This window comes from Bombina bombina, chromosome 1, assembly GCF_027579735.1.
Source record: "Bombina bombina isolate aBomBom1 chromosome 1, aBomBom1.pri, whole genome shotgun sequence".
Lineage (NCBI taxonomy): Eukaryota > Metazoa > Chordata > Amphibia > Anura > Bombinatoridae > Bombina > Bombina bombina.
Window position 1 is genome coordinate 1,130,270,476 of NC_069499.1, and position 16,006 is coordinate 1,130,286,481.

At 34.0% G+C, this 16,006-nt stretch overlaps 1 protein-coding gene across 1 annotated transcript; it reads left to right on the forward strand.

Moving 5' to 3' along the window:
• Positions 1-7,624: 7,624 nt before the first annotated feature.
• LOC128645537 (keratin, type I cytoskeletal 47 kDa-like) lies at positions 7,625-15,520 on the forward strand. The gene is made up of 8 exons (XM_053698585.1): positions 7,625-8,170; positions 9,569-9,651; positions 10,427-10,583; positions 11,063-11,224; positions 12,673-12,798; positions 13,294-13,511; positions 14,708-14,796; positions 15,266-15,520. The coding sequence occupies exons 1-8, from the start codon at positions 7,694-7,696 to the stop codon at positions 15,364-15,366; spliced, it is 1,413 nt and encodes a 470-aa protein (XP_053554560.1). The 5' UTR covers positions 7,625-7,693; the 3' UTR covers positions 15,367-15,520.
• The last annotated feature ends 486 nt before the right edge of the window (positions 15,521-16,006 follow it).

Below are 16,006 nucleotides of genomic sequence, written 5' to 3' on the forward strand. Positions count from 1 at the left end.
AAAAAGAGATAACTTTGTTTAAAAGCATTAAGTAGTCATCTGCCATTGTGTTGGTTTTGGCTAAATATTGCTTGGGTAAAGTTCTAAGAAAATCCATGTAAAATCGCCCTTGAAATGCATGTGAAAGAAACTAATTCTTCTAGTTTGTCAAGGTTTAACTAGAGTTACTAGTTATACTGCAAAGGGAATTTGAGCAACCTATTACAAACTTGTTTACTTTTGAACAAATCTTCTATTATAAACTAAATATAAAAAAAACATTCATTCTAGGAAATAAATATGAGTTAGCTGCTTTAAAAAATCCCAGCACTATAGATTCAGGGTCCTTTTTATGTTAATAGAAAATTATCTTTGAAGGCCGTCTTCCTCTTGTAGTAATCTGATTTGTTGTGTTTGTTTTATGTATCTGTATTTCTTTTTCACCCTGGATCAATGGCATCATTGTATGCTTCTACTGTACCCCTTGCTATAGAATGTAAAGGACTAGTAAATGCAGTAGATTTGCATAAACAACAAATGCATAATAACAAAACAATGCAATAGCACTTAGGCTGAACTTCAAATGAGTAGTAGATTTTTTTCTGACAAATTTCAGTTATGTATATTTCCACTCCCCCTGTATCATGTGACAGCTATCAGCCAATCACAAATGCATATACGTATATTCTGTAAGTTCTTGCACATCCTCAGTAGAAGCCGGTGACTCAAAAAGTGTAAGTATAAAAAGATTGTACACATTTTATTAATGGAAAGATAAATTGGAAAGTTGTTTACATGATTCAGATAGAACATGCAATTTTAAAGTGTCCCTTTAACAGCACTTAACAAATAAATAATAATAATAATAATAATAATAATAATAATAATGATATTTAAGTTATATTTATGTCTGTAAATGCCATCACCATATAATATTATTTTAGAAATGCATTTTTAAGTCCAATGCAACAAAATTTAAAGAAAGTGATTAAATGAACAGGAAGCCCCAACTTATTCTTCATGATTCAGATAGAGTATATCATTTATAAACATAAAACACGTTTTAAATCTATTTCTATTATCAAATTTGTTTCATTTTCATTGTATTGTATTTGTTAAAGGACATATGTAGGTAGCATGCAAGTGGTAGTATTTTGTGTAATCACTGATTCTATAGTGGTCTTGCAAATATATAACACTATTAAAACTAGACCTGTAAAACAGGTGCTGTAAAGGGTTCTAAGCATACCTACCTGATTTTCAACAAAGGATTACAAGATAAGCAAGTACATTTAATTATAGAACTAAAGGTTTAAAAAAAAACTGACACTCCGTCTGAATCATGCAAGACAAGTTTTGTGTTCCACGTCCCTTTAACCTTAAAGGGATAGTCTAGTCATAATGAGACTTTCATGATTCAGATAGAGCATGCAATTTTAAGTAACTTACAAGAAAAATTGATAATAGGAGTAAATTAGAAAGTTGTTTAAAATTGCCTGCTCTATATGAATCATGAAAGTTTCATTTTGACTAGACTATCCCTTTAATAGTGATCATAATGCAATATTGCAATTACTTTATAGTACCAATGAAAATTGCAACAAAAATACATTGTAACTGATTTCTTGAAATAGTAATGTATTTTTTTTGCAATTTTTTATCAAAAATAAAATGTTTTTTAAAAAAACAAACATATTTGTACTTATGTATCTAACCTTTTTTCCATCTAATAATTACACCATAGGTCAACATAATGGGCTGCACATGAAAGATTATAGCATTTACTACTAATCTGTTTAAGTAATACACAAACTTTAAATTACAGTTTATGGAAGATTTCTCTAATGACTAATTAGAAGCTTAAACTTACTTGGCTGCAGGTTTTATAGCATAAGCTAAAATTTAAATGCTGTAAAATCCTTTAAATGATTGCACTTAGTAACATCCCATAAAAAATAAATCGCCATAAAAATATGATCTCCTGTCACATCTTAATATGGCAAGTATATCATTTTTAAAGGTTATAATTTTCTGCATATTTATATTGCATTTATTTTAATTATATATTGCAAAACAAAATTTGAAGTCGTTTGAAACTAGTCCCTTGAAAACTAAGAGGCCCATTTATCAAGCCCGTAAGGAGCTTCTGGGCCCGTGTTTCTGGCGAGTCTTCAGACTCGCCAGAAACACTAGTTATGAAGCAGCGGTCTAAAGACCGCTGCTCCATAACCCTCTCCGCCTGCTCTGAGCAGGCGGACAGGAATCGCCGGAAATCAACCCGATCGAGTATGATCGGGTTGATTGACACCTCCCTGCTGGCGGCCGATTGGACGCGAGTCAGCAGGGGGCGGCGTTGCACCAGCAGCTCTTGTGAGCTGCTGGTGCAATGTTAAATGCGGAGAGCGTATTGCTCTCCGCATTCAGCGAGGTCTTGCGGATCTGATCCACACTGTCGGATCATTTCTGCAAGACCTTTAATAAATAGGCCCCATAATGTACAATTTATAGTTTTTACTATTCAGTAGTGATTTAGCAATTCATTTGCCAATTGAATAAATCCTATTTCACCCAATGGGTTTAAAAGCTTATCTTTTGTTTTTGACACTTTTGACCCCATAAAAAAAAAACCCATTAAGGGCCAGTTTATGAGTGGAGTGCAAAATGTCGCTTTAATGAGCTTGAGATTTGCTCTAAACTCGTAATAACAGCGCACGCGAGATCGTGCTTGCATTGCAGGGAAGCTTTGCGCTTGCGAGAGCGGGCTTCCATAAGCTCCAATGGGAGCCTCGTTCTCATGCCATGAGACACGGCAGAGAACCTAGCACAGCGAAGGGGGTAAGTCGCGCAGCGATGGGCAGCAAATTTAAAACATATATGTACAGTATATGAATATATACATATATATTTATGTGTTTATATGTGTATATACACACATTAACACATAAATATATATCTGTATCATTTAACAGAGTCCCCCTACACCCAAATGTAAAGGCACTTTTCAGTTCCCCAGACACGCTCACTTTAACCCCTAAAAACTGCTTTGTACAGTTATTATTTGAATTAAAAAATGCAAAAATGTTTTAACTCAATAAAGGCAATACACGCTTTACTTTGGGGGCAAATTGGGGACATTTTAAAATTAACCAGAGGTCTGACCAAGCATCTGGTAAGCCTTATTTTTACATCTATATCTACTTTGAGCATACTACACTATATTGATTATCTTTCACGGTTAAATCCAGCTAGGAGCAGATCTTTCACAGATAAATCCAGCTAGGAGCAGATCTTTCACAGATAAATCCAGCTAGGAGCAGAACATCCACTAAAATCTTTGGATTTCCACCTGTGGTCGCAGCACTAACCCTGCAGCACCCAGCTGCACTAATCTCGCAACACCCAACTGAACCTTGAGAATAATTTTTATTCACTAACTTTCATCACTTAGACTTATATTGCACCTGCAAATGTATTCATCCTAACTTCAACACATGTTTTCATCTTTTTTCATCAATGACATCTTTTGGTAATTTCTGCTAAAAAAAAAAAAAAATCAAATTTTTTTCATATTTTACATTTTTGTATTTTTATCCTTTGTTAAAGGATTATCCTTTTTTTTCCTCACTACTTTGCACTATTTTTTGAGCTTTCAGTCACATCCCCTTTTTTTCTCCTACACCATCACTAATGAGGGATCATCTATAACATAACTATATTGGACTCTACGCTTGGAAATTCTACATCATATTTTCACTGAACCTGGGATTACAAATGACACTCAACTGTTAGGAACAATTTGTGACTTCTCACTAGACCACGGCCAAGATCCCGCTGGGCGCTTAGTGCCCCATTTTTTAGTTGTACTTTCTTTAGTGGTACTTTTTCCATATATTCGGTATATATATATATATAGTGTATATATAGCTTTTACTCACATATTATTATCAAGGTTGTCTACTGTCACATCTTACCAGTCTTTTTGTATGTTGATAAACATGGATCCATGAGAAAGAGATAATTGCCTCAACACATGAAAAAATAACCTCAAATTATCATTACTTGTGGAAGGTTGGACATGCTTGCTCTATATATCGGCCCATGAGTCTGATGCATTACTAAGCACTGTATTTTACATACATCTTTGTAGATTCCTGTTTCTACATAATCTGTCAGCACAGGGTTAGGATGCGTGACCAGGTGAATTCCATTGGCCCACACCCCCATTGAATATGTTGAAATCTAATCTTCTAGTAAAGAATGCATATAGCTTGAAAACTATATTGTTGTTATATGATTTTTCTTTATGTGAGCCGTTTGCAAAAATGAATGAGGTGTTAAGGATGGTGTGTCTTACTCAGCAAACAGTAAGTCATGGTCAGTGTATGGCAACATTGTATTATTAATATTATTATGAATAATAATAATAAGAATGCTGATAATAATCATCATCATGGCTAACCTGTTCTCCAATTTACTAAAGGCTAATTTCTACCTTTTTTTAACACATTATAAAATATCTGCATGTCCTGTTTTTAGATACAAGTTTTGCAAACTTGCAAAAACAGAATTCCACTGTCCCCTTACACTAGAGAAGGCCTAAGGCAAAGGAGTGCCCTCACATTGTCTTGTAGGCATGTACTTATTACAATTAAAGGGAGATATGCTTAGAAAATGCCTTAAGTATTTAAGACATTCACATAAAAAGCACAATTCTAGCATACCTCTTTCAAACAGACAGTAAATCAGCCTATTTAAGATATAAGTGTCATGCAAAGGTATGTGCTAAACTATCCTAATAATAAGCTTTCACTCCTCATTAGACATTAGTACATACCTAGTATATAAGAGTGAAATTTATATGTTATAAAGACAGAGTGTATTTTAATAAATGGTGAGTGGGGGTCTATCAGGACTGAAAATACCAACATCCCTCAAACAGCTGTCTAGAAAACTTTAAAACTTACCAGGATCTTCAAAGTTATCCTATACTGTAAAAAAAAAAAGTGTATTTAATTTCCATTCCTAGAACACAACAGCTGTCAAAACACATGGTACATAAGCCCTTTTTCTTTTCTATCTAAACCTTTGTCAAATTAATAAACATAAGTGAGCTCTAATCTATATCTCATTAATATTCCTATCCAGACCTCTACCCTGATGTGCCATAAACTGCCCTTCTATTATTTATTACTTGTTAAAGGACTAGTAAATAAAGTAGAATTGCATAATCAACTAATGCATGATAACAAGACAATGTAATAGCACTTAGGGCCTGATTTATCAATGCTTCAACTGATAATACGCTGGAATTCCGCATCAAACTAGACGCAAGTTAATAAAGTTTTCCACAACTTATTGGTAAATGCATAATCATGTGATTAATGAAATCAGCAAATCTAATTTAAATATACATGTTATACTTTCACTAACAAATCAAATTGCTCTATACTTGAGTCATTTATCACTCATCAGCGCTTGTAAGTGCCATTTGTTACATTGTGTATTATACTTTGAAAGTATGTATATGGGAAATTAGTATTAAAGATAAACATTGATGATGATTTTAATAATCAAATGATGTTTGATTCAATATAATCTTAAACTGATAGCTCAAAGGTATAGTCTACATAACATTAAACTGTCATTAATAAGAAACAGCAGAATTTAAAATCACCTTTTTAATGTCATCCTATTTTCAGTGTTTTTCTTCCTTCTCTTGAATTTAATTTTCAATAAGAAATGTCATTTTATATGCCAACCCATTTCTTAACAACTGTGTAGGAGTGGTGTTTAAAACTAGACTACAATCAGGAAGGGTTACACATAGACAACTGTCCCAGCTTTTTTTAAAAATTAAATACATATAATACCCTAGTTAAAATGTTATATTCGCAATTATTCTTGCTCAGAATAATTATATATTTACACTATATACATATAGTAGTATAAATATACACAGAGATATGAAAGACAACATTGTTTAGAAAAAAAAATGAATTTAGGGACATTTAAATATGTTTGCAAAAGATTTCTGACATAACACATAAATATATATGCAAAGATATACTGTATGTACAAATTCTAGCATCAATAATCATTTAATACAGGATATAGGCATATCATGATTTATAGAAATACAAATACACATTAATTTATGTGAAAATATATATCAGATTTTTTTATAACAAATAAATAGAAACATTTCTTTCTATGAGTTATTAGTTTGTTCAGGTATAAATCTAGCTATTTCTTAGACATTAACAGAGGAAAAATAAAAGATTAGCTTTAGAGAAATGTGCTTAATCATGGACAGTAATGAAATGTTATAAATAAAGTTGGGAAAAAACTGAATATCCGCGACATTGATGACTCTTATTTATCAACAGTCCGATGCTCATTGCGCCGTACTTGATGCGCTTGTTTTTGACAGACGTTTTGATAAATAAGGCAGTCGTATGTAGATTTGCGTCAGCAATGTTTGGCGAATGTATTGACTCCAGCTAATGCACCGAGATTGACGCTTTGATAAATCGGCCCCTATGTCTGAACTTCAAATGAGTAGTTTTTTCTGACAAATTTCAAAGTTTGTCTATTTCCACTCCTCGTGTACCATAAGACAGCCATCAGCCTATTACAAATGCATATATGTATATTCTGTGAATGCTTGCACATACTCAATAGAAGCTGGTGACTTAAAAAGTGTAAATATAAAAATACTGTGCACTTTTTATTAATGGAAGTAAATTGGAAAGTTGTTGAATATTGCATGTGCTCTATCTGATCATGAAATTTCAATCTTGACTTGAGCGTGTCTTTCAATCACACCAAGCTTGTGTTTTGAGTTTTTCAGTCCTACTTACGTGTGACATTGCCCTGACACTGTAGTTAAAAAGAATCATTGCCTTAGACAGGAGAATGAGAAAAGTAATGACACAGTGAGATCAGTAAATACAGGAGTAGTTTTGTATAATTGTGAAACCAAGTACATTATATTAAATTGCAAGGAAGAGCTTATGTGCTTGGCAGAGAGATATTATTAGATATAATGCAGAAGAAACTAGTATCCAGGGATCTAAAGTAAGGGACGTCTGGCAAGCGATGGAGAAATAAAGAAAGTGAAACAGAGAAGAATAAAAAAAATATTAAAATTTGTAAAACTGTCATTGATCTTAATGAGAATTTGTAAAAATTTCCTTGGCCTTACTAGTGCTGTTTGATAATTGCAATTATAAAATGTGTTTGACTGAGAAACTAAAAAGGAAAGTAAGAAACCCATCAGTTTATGAGATAGTTAAAATAGAAAAGAGTTCAAGGAGTCATATAAGTCATTAAAGTACTTTGCAGAATAAGGAAGACATGAATTGTGACTGAGTTAGTTAGACTGGTCAAGATAAGGTTTCAAGGTGAGGTAGTGTGATTATATGGGAGGGGGATAACCTTTTAACAAAAGAGGAATGTGCCTCTCCCAGTTTCTAACCAACATACAGCAAATACCCACAGGGCAACATATTTTCTGTGAAGGAATGGTTCCTTTTCTGCACTTTTTGTAACTGAAGCCGAACTGGCTATTTTTCTTTAGGTAGTGGACCAATCTCTAAGGGAAACACCCATCTTAAGCTGGTATATAAAGAGACAGCTGAACTGATAAATCTGCATCCACATTTTCTGTTTCATACACTATCTCTGATTCAGAAGGCCACACCAACCATACAATATGTCATCCTATCGCTCCAGCTCTTTGTCCTTTAGCTCCAACTCTGTTGGTGGTTATGGAGGGGGCTTTGGAAGTGGCTTTGGTGGTAGTGCAGGAAGTAGCTTTGGCAGTAGCTTTGCTAGTGGTGTAGGAAGTGGCTATGGTGGTGGTTCAGGAAGTGGCTTTGGTGGTGGTGCAGGAAGTGGTTATGGTGGAGGCTCTGGAGCTAGCTTTTCTCTTAGTTCATCTGGAGGCTTTGGGGGGGCTGCATCTAGCAGCAACTTTGGGAGCTATCCTGGAAGTGACAAGCAAACTATGCAAAACCTGAATGACCGTCTAGCATCTTACCTTGACAAAGTGAGAGCTTTGGAGGCAGCCAATGCGGACCTTGAGCTAAAGATCAAAGAGTGGTACGAGAAGCAACTTAGTGTTGGTGCCAGTGCATCCGGCAAAGATTACAGTAAATATTATGAAACCATTCAAGATCTGAGGAACAAGGTAAAAATGATCTCCTTCCTGATGTTTTTAATGTAAATTTTGCATGTGAAAAAATATATGATGTAAAAAGTAATGCGCTATTTTTATAGTAGATTATATTTATATATTTTATGTCTTCAAGATGTTTTCTTCTTAAACACCCTATATACTATCTTAAAAGCGGCAAGCCACTGCATGTGTTATTTAAGAATGGAGACAGTAAAGAAATAAGCACCCTTGGGTACTAATTACTCTGATGCCTTCACTCTGGCTCCATAATGTAACTATAATGGTCTCTTACAATATTTATGTTTAAAATGGTCTATAAGTATTAAACACAGCTTGCTTCATTTTGATAATGTAACATATTGGGGAGTGTTTGCATGTTAACATAACCAGGGTCCCCTTTGTGTGCAGGTACCTTTAGGCAGTTGTCTACATTGCCTAATAAGATACATGGACCTGCTTGTATAGGGAAAAAAAAAGTTTCAATATGTTTTACAAAACAAGACTAGCAATTTGTTTGAATAAAAAATTAACTGATAAATGCAATTATCTAGGTTTTGGTTAAAGGGATAGTCTAGTCAAAATTAAACTTTCATGATTCAGATAGAGCAGGAAATTTTATGTAACTTTCTAATTTACTCCTATTATCAATTTTTTTTTCGTTCTCTTGGTATCTTTATTTGAAAAAAAAACAAGAATCTAAGCTTAGGAGCCAGCCCATTTTTGGTTCAGCACGTGGGTAGCACTTTCTGATTGGTGTCTAAATGCAGCCACCAATCAGCATGCGCTACCCAGGTGCTAAACCAAAAGTGGGCCAGCTCCTAAGCTTACATTCAAATAAAGATAGCAAGAGAACAATGAAAATTTGATCATAGAAGTAAATTAGAAATTTGCTTAAAATTGCATGCTCTATCTGAATCATGAAAGTTTAATTTTGACTAGACTATTCCTTTAAAGGGATAGTAAACCTAAACATGTTCTTTTATGATTCAGATAGAACACACAATTCTAAACAATTTTCCAATTTACTTCTATTATCAAATTTGCTTCATTCTCTTGTTGTCCATTGCTGAAGGAACAGCATTGCACTACTGGCAGGAAGCTGAACACATCTAGTTAGCCAATCACAAGAGACACATGTGTGCAGGCACCAATTAGCAGCAACTCCCACTGGTTTATGATATGTGCGTATTCTTTTTCAACAAGGGAACTAAGCACATTTGAAAAAAAAAGTGAATTTAAAAGTGTCTTAAAATTACATGTTCTATCTGAATCATGCAAGTTTAATTTTGACTTTCCTACCCCTTTAATGATTTAAAACCTATGTTTGTATTATAGCTAAACTGTTGCAATATTCTGATATCTTGTATAACTAATTTGCAAACATATGTGTTTTTGTTTTCTTTTCTGCAGATCCTTGCTGCCACAATTGATAACTCCCGTGTTGTCTTGCAAATTGACAATGCTAGACTAGCTGCTGATGACTTCAGGCTGAAGTAAGTTGGATGGACCTAGTACAAATATGTGTCTACTGTTAACAACTATAAACAGTTCCACTTATTAATTACAACATAAAACTACCAATAAAAATAAATAAAAATTAAATAGGAAATATTATGATAAAAGAAAATTATATTTAGAATATATATTTTTATTATGTGCTTTACTTGCAATATTTATTTTTTCAATAATAACCTAAAATTTTAATATATCTCTCATAGCTGTAAACTTGGTTTGCTTTGTACATGGAGACTTAAAGGGACAGTCTACACCAAAATTGTTATTGTTTAAAAAGATAGATAATCCCTTTCTTACCCATTCCCCAGTTTTGCATAACCAACACGGTTATATTAATACACTTTTTACCTCTGTGATTACCTTGTATCTAAGCCTCTGCAGACTGCCCCCTTATTTCAGTTCTTTTGACAGACTTGCATTTTAGCCAATCAGTGCTAACTCTTAGGTAACTCCATGGGCGTGAGCACAATGCCATCTAAATGGCATACATGAACTAGCGCCCTCTAGTTGTGGAAAAAAAATGTAAAAATGCATTCAGATAAGAGGTGGCCTTCAAGAGCTAAGAAATTAGCATATAAGCTTACCTAGGTTTAGTTTTAAAATAAGAATACCAAAAGAACAAAGCATAATTGATGATAAAAGTAAATTGGAAAGTTGTTTAAAATGACATGCCCTATCTGAATCATGAAACTTTATTTTTGACTAGACTGTCCCTTTTATTGAATTTAATTTAAAGTTGCTTTTCCTCTTAAGATTTGAGAATGAGCTGGCCCTTCGCCAGAGTGTCGAAGCTGACATCGTTGGCCTGCGCAGAGTCCTGGATGAGCTGACCCTGTCCAGAGGTGACCTAGAGATCCAGATTGAGAGTCTCTCTGAAGAGCTGGCTTACCTCAAGAAGAACCATGAGGAGGTGAGCTGGGTTAGGGTTGGTCTTAAAAATGTGGTGTGTTAGCATAAGTTGCTAAAAATGTACATATTTATGCTGGGGTATTTCTTTTGTGGGGGTCATTATTTTCTACTATTTATCCCTAGACTTTCTTATTGAAATCCATTATTTTGTCTCAATTCACCTCTCCATTTGTAATGCTAGAGCAAAGGATATGCAAACAAATATTTTTTTTAAATGAGTTACATCTATGCTAAGATTAGGGGTATATTGTACTGTCCAGGGCATTATATGTGCTGCTAAATGCTCATAATGAGAATAGAAAAATAATTATAGGTGAAGAAAAAGTTTTTTGCTTTAATATGCACAAGGGGATCTAAAATTCAGATATGACATTTATACATTTGTTTAACAATACCTCAGTGACATTAAACACCAAGAAATATTCCACATGATCTTTGATCATTTTAGTACTGACCAATGTCTTCTTTTCAATTTCTCAGGAGATAAGTGTTGCCAAGGGCAGTGCTGCTGGACAGGTCAATGTAGAAATGGATGCTGCTCCAGGTGTGGATCTGACTAAACTGCTGAATGACATGAGAGCGGACTATGAAGCTTTGGCTGAGAAGAACCGCCGAGAAGCAGAAGCTTGGTTCAACCAAAAGGTAAAGCATTATACCGTTCTATATCTCCTAGAGGAAGAACGTTTTAATCTATAGGACTATAAAAAGGAATATGCAACTATAAACACAAAGATATGTAAAAAAAATACTGGGGTTTCTAAGCAGACCTATCAAATATAGGGATCAATCACAGTCCTAAAGACATGTTTATCAAATGATTTATCTACAAACATCACCTTAGACTTTAATGACACATTTTATAGAAAATTATTATATAACATTTTCTACATAATTGTGATTGACCCCATAATGTTTTAAAACAAGGTATATCCGGTTATATATAATTCCACCCCCCCCCCCCGTTTACACCCTCTCTGGGTAGTTACCCTTATTTTTACATGCCCTAGCCTTAATATGTTAAGGACGCAGATGGAAGATAACCCCACTAGAAGTTTACTCGTAAACCCTGAGACCCAATCTTATATTATTTTTAAATAGCCCTGTAGTCTACATCTTGTGAATATAACTATCCCCACCCCACTTGTATCCTCTCTGTGACGCTTCCCTTACTTTCACATACCCTAGCTTTCATTTACTAGAGGCGTAGTTTAAAAATAACCCCACTAGGTGTGCACTTAGAGGCTTTGGGATTCCACTCCATTCTATTTAGCCATGTAGTCTGTACCTTCATAACACTTTAACTAGCTCCGTCCTCCCCTCTCCCCTTTGTTGCGAGCGGCTCTTGTCCGCTGTATTCCCCACCCCCCCCCCCCCATACATTTAGGCCTACGGGAGGCCTAACAAAAGCCAGCTCCCTACCTCTCACCATTTTCAGCTCTTAGAATACCTCTTATCTTGAGGGTAGAGACCACTTGTTACCTGTTATAAAAAAAAATGAGGCTCCTTTCCTATATGTCCCAGTCACATCTATTTCATAAATATAGTTTTAAATTTTACACTTTATACTCAAAGCTGCACTACTTTGGCCTAGTTACTAAGACAACAAATATTACATTGATACACCAGAGTTATAACTCCTGTCTGCTTTCAATATGTGAATTGTATCAGTCCCTATATTGTTTTTGTTCCGTGCCTGGACATACTTTCTATTGTATTGTTTTCACTCAACGCCTCAATAAAAATTTTATGTCAAAAAAAAAAAACAAGGTATATCCAATAACTGAAACAGAAAATCCTAAGTGCATCAAATCTGAACTGAATGAAACTGCAATGGGCATATGCAAGTGTAAAATCACACAAAACACAAATCACTTTATATATGTCTAATGGCAAGGGACAACATATTTACATGCTAAGTGGCCCGCTTCATAGAGTTTGTAAATTATGCTTCCTAAAATAATATGCATGGCTTGAAAATATTCTAGTATTTTCTACATTGAATTGCTATATATTAAATAATAAAAAAAAGGACTTGTGCAGTTACTGAAAACCTTTTTACAATGTTTTTATTAATTTTTTTGCTATTTTAGAGCAATGAGCTAAAGAAGGAAATTTCGGCTGGCGTAGAACAGGTGCAAACAAGCAAAAGCGAAATCTCTGACCTGAGACGTACGCTACAGAGCCTGGAAATTGAACTACAGTCGCAGTTGGCAATGGTAAGTTTTAAGTGTAATAAATATTTAGCTAAATTTATTTAACAGTGGAAAACAAACATTAGAAAACAGATTTGTTATATTACAAGTATTTTTGTGCATTTAGTACAGTCATTTACACGGGTGTTTAAAGGACTATTAAATACAGTAAAATTGCAGAATCTACAAATGCATAGTAAAAATTTAAAACAATCTGAATTGTGAGCAGTGCATACTTTTCTGATACATTTGACATTTCTTTCATGTCACGCACCCTTGTATCATGTCACAGTCATCATTTAATATAGGAGTCATATGTATAGACTGTGAATTCTTGCACATGCTCAGTAGGAGCCAGTGCATCAGAAAGTGTGCATATATAAAGATAGTGCCCAATTTGATAACAGAAGTATACTAGAAAGTTTTTTTTAATTGTATCCTCTATCTGAATTATGAAAGAAAAATGTTGACTTTAGTTAAAGTATATTTTAATAAAGTATATTTTTCACACAACACTAGAAAAAATCCCTGGAAGACACTCTAGCAGAGACAGAAGGCCGCTACGGTTTACAGCTGCAGCAGATACAGGTTTCCATCAGCAGTTTAGAAGAGCAGTTGCTACAGATCAGATCAGACATGGAAAGACTGAACCTTGAATATCAACAGCTCCTAGACATCAAGACCAGATTGGAGATGGAAATTGAAACATACCGTCGCCTTCTTGAAGGAGAGCTGGGGTAAGTAAAACTATATAGCTATAAAAATTAAAGTATTATCTATTAGATTGAATTTTCCAGTATCCAGGCCTCAATAGCAAACGTATTATGTTAAGATTAGAGGTGAACAAATGTATGAAAACTACATTCAAAGGGGAAGTCGTTTATTTGTATTTTTTATTCCAGCATAGAGGATAAAAATACAGACCACGGTTTGGGTCTTACACCCTTGGTCATGTCTTAGACATTCAAAGGGGACGTTGTTTATTTGTATTTTTTATTCCAGCATAGAGGATAAAAATACAGACCACGGTTTGGGTCTTACACCCTTGGTCATGTCTTAGACATGACTAAGGGTGTAAGACCCAACGTGACTTAGGGTGTAAGACTCGAAACCTGGTCTGTATTTTTATCCTCTATGCTGAAATAAAAAGATTTTTTGGAAGATATTTTGCAGTGCTGCTATTTGCATTTATTTGGACATGTTTTGAGGGGTGCAGGACCCTACAGCTTGCACGTAAGTTATAGAACTGCTGAGCATACTATTATTCCTCTATGATTAAAGGGACATAATTGTAAAAATTTAAATAAAAAGCTATTGCCTTCCTTCAGTAGCATACACACATATGTTGTGCACGTAGTGCACCAGCATTTAAACACAACACCTGCTCAGTGAATCAGGTGCAGCGTATAAGACATCAATTCATTAATAACTGACACACTACATGTCACTGCTTATTCTCTGAGTTGGCACAGTATTTAAATAAGGATGCATGAGATACTTGCAAATATGTTGCATTTTCTGCTGATGTACTGCAAAATTCTTAAATTTATAATTAAAAATACATTTCAATATGAACCCTTATTTAAAATGTATTTTTATTCGCTAGTGCTTTCAAAAACTCAAAATGCAGTAAAAAAAAATCAACTAAATGTATTTATTTTTTTCACATGAATATAGCCATGTATAGCCATACTGGAGCTGATAAGTCTTTATTTTATTTATTCTTTAATGCAGGACATGATTCATTGTAACATACCACAACATACCCCTGTATTATACTGCTGAATATTCTGGATACTTACAGAAATAATAATAATAATGACTTTCTGTACTGCAAAATGTTATGCTGTCACATTTCTTATTGATACCAGAGCTCACTTTTATTAATAACCTTCACAAGATGAAATATTAATTTTACATGTGTCATCTACAGGCTGTCTTCCTTCTCCAGTAAGTCTTCATCTTCCTCACAGCAGACAGTCACACAGACATCATCAACATCCTCAGTGGATTCCAAAAGAGGTAAAAAAAAATGTTCATTTGCTAGTCATTATAAAACTTAAACTTGAATTGTGGATACTGGATTAACAAATATTATAAACTGAATAGAAACATTTAGAGAAATGTGTTTGTTAGATAAAAGAGCAAGATCAAACGTACTGATACATTAAATGTATCTATCTATCTATCTATCTATATATATATATATATATAAATAATCTTTATGTCTTAGCCTGCTTATCCCTGTTTTGTATTGCTTTTTGTTGTGCTCCCTCTATTGAGCTGCATAATCTGTGCCTTACAAATAAAGATAATAAAGATTAAATGTAATATCTATCTATCATCTATCTATTTATCTATCCTATTTATCTATCATTTATCTATCTATCTTTCTATCTATCTAGCTATCATCTATCTATATATCTATCTATTAGCTATCTGACATATGTATGGGTGCCTTGACATCTAAATCATTTTTCTTATTGTTTAGACCCAACAAAAACCAGAAAGGTAAAAACCATTGTTGAGGAGGTGGTTGATGGCAAGGTTGTGTCATCGAGAGTAGAGGAAGTTGAGCAGAAATTGAATTAAATAAACAACAAGATCATCAGTTTTGGATATCATTTAAGAAGAACCTATCTGCGTTTTGGGAAAAAAACACCAATCACTTTACTTTCGGAAACATTAAATGAATGTGAAGATGTATTTTCTTTTCTGATGCAATAAATTCTCTTGTGCATTTAAACCTGTTTTGTTTTACTTGCAAAAGTCTGACTGAGAACGTAATATTTTGGTGTCAACAGCACAGAGTTACCAATTATACTCCTTTATTCCATATTTTATTTTCCACATCTAATATTAAAGCTTTCACACCGATACCAAATTATATAAGTTTTTTTGTTTTTCATTTTTATCTCATGATTTGGGAGAGGTGCACTGTAGCAATTATATTATACTAACACCTAAGAGCAATGGAAAAGAAATACACATAACAGCACTCTGTTCCTGAGGGGAGGAGTCTTAAATGCTGTTATGGGTATCTATATTCCAATTTTTTCAGCTGTTACTTTAAAGGCACATAAAACAGTATGAATTAACATAAGTTTCTAAATATATAATGCAGCCAAAGCTTACCTTCAAAAAGGTTTCTGTTTTAACCTCCATTAACCCCTTTAATTCAGGCATAGTTTTTTTTTTGCAGCAAGCTCCCCCCTGGGCATTTCCATATATA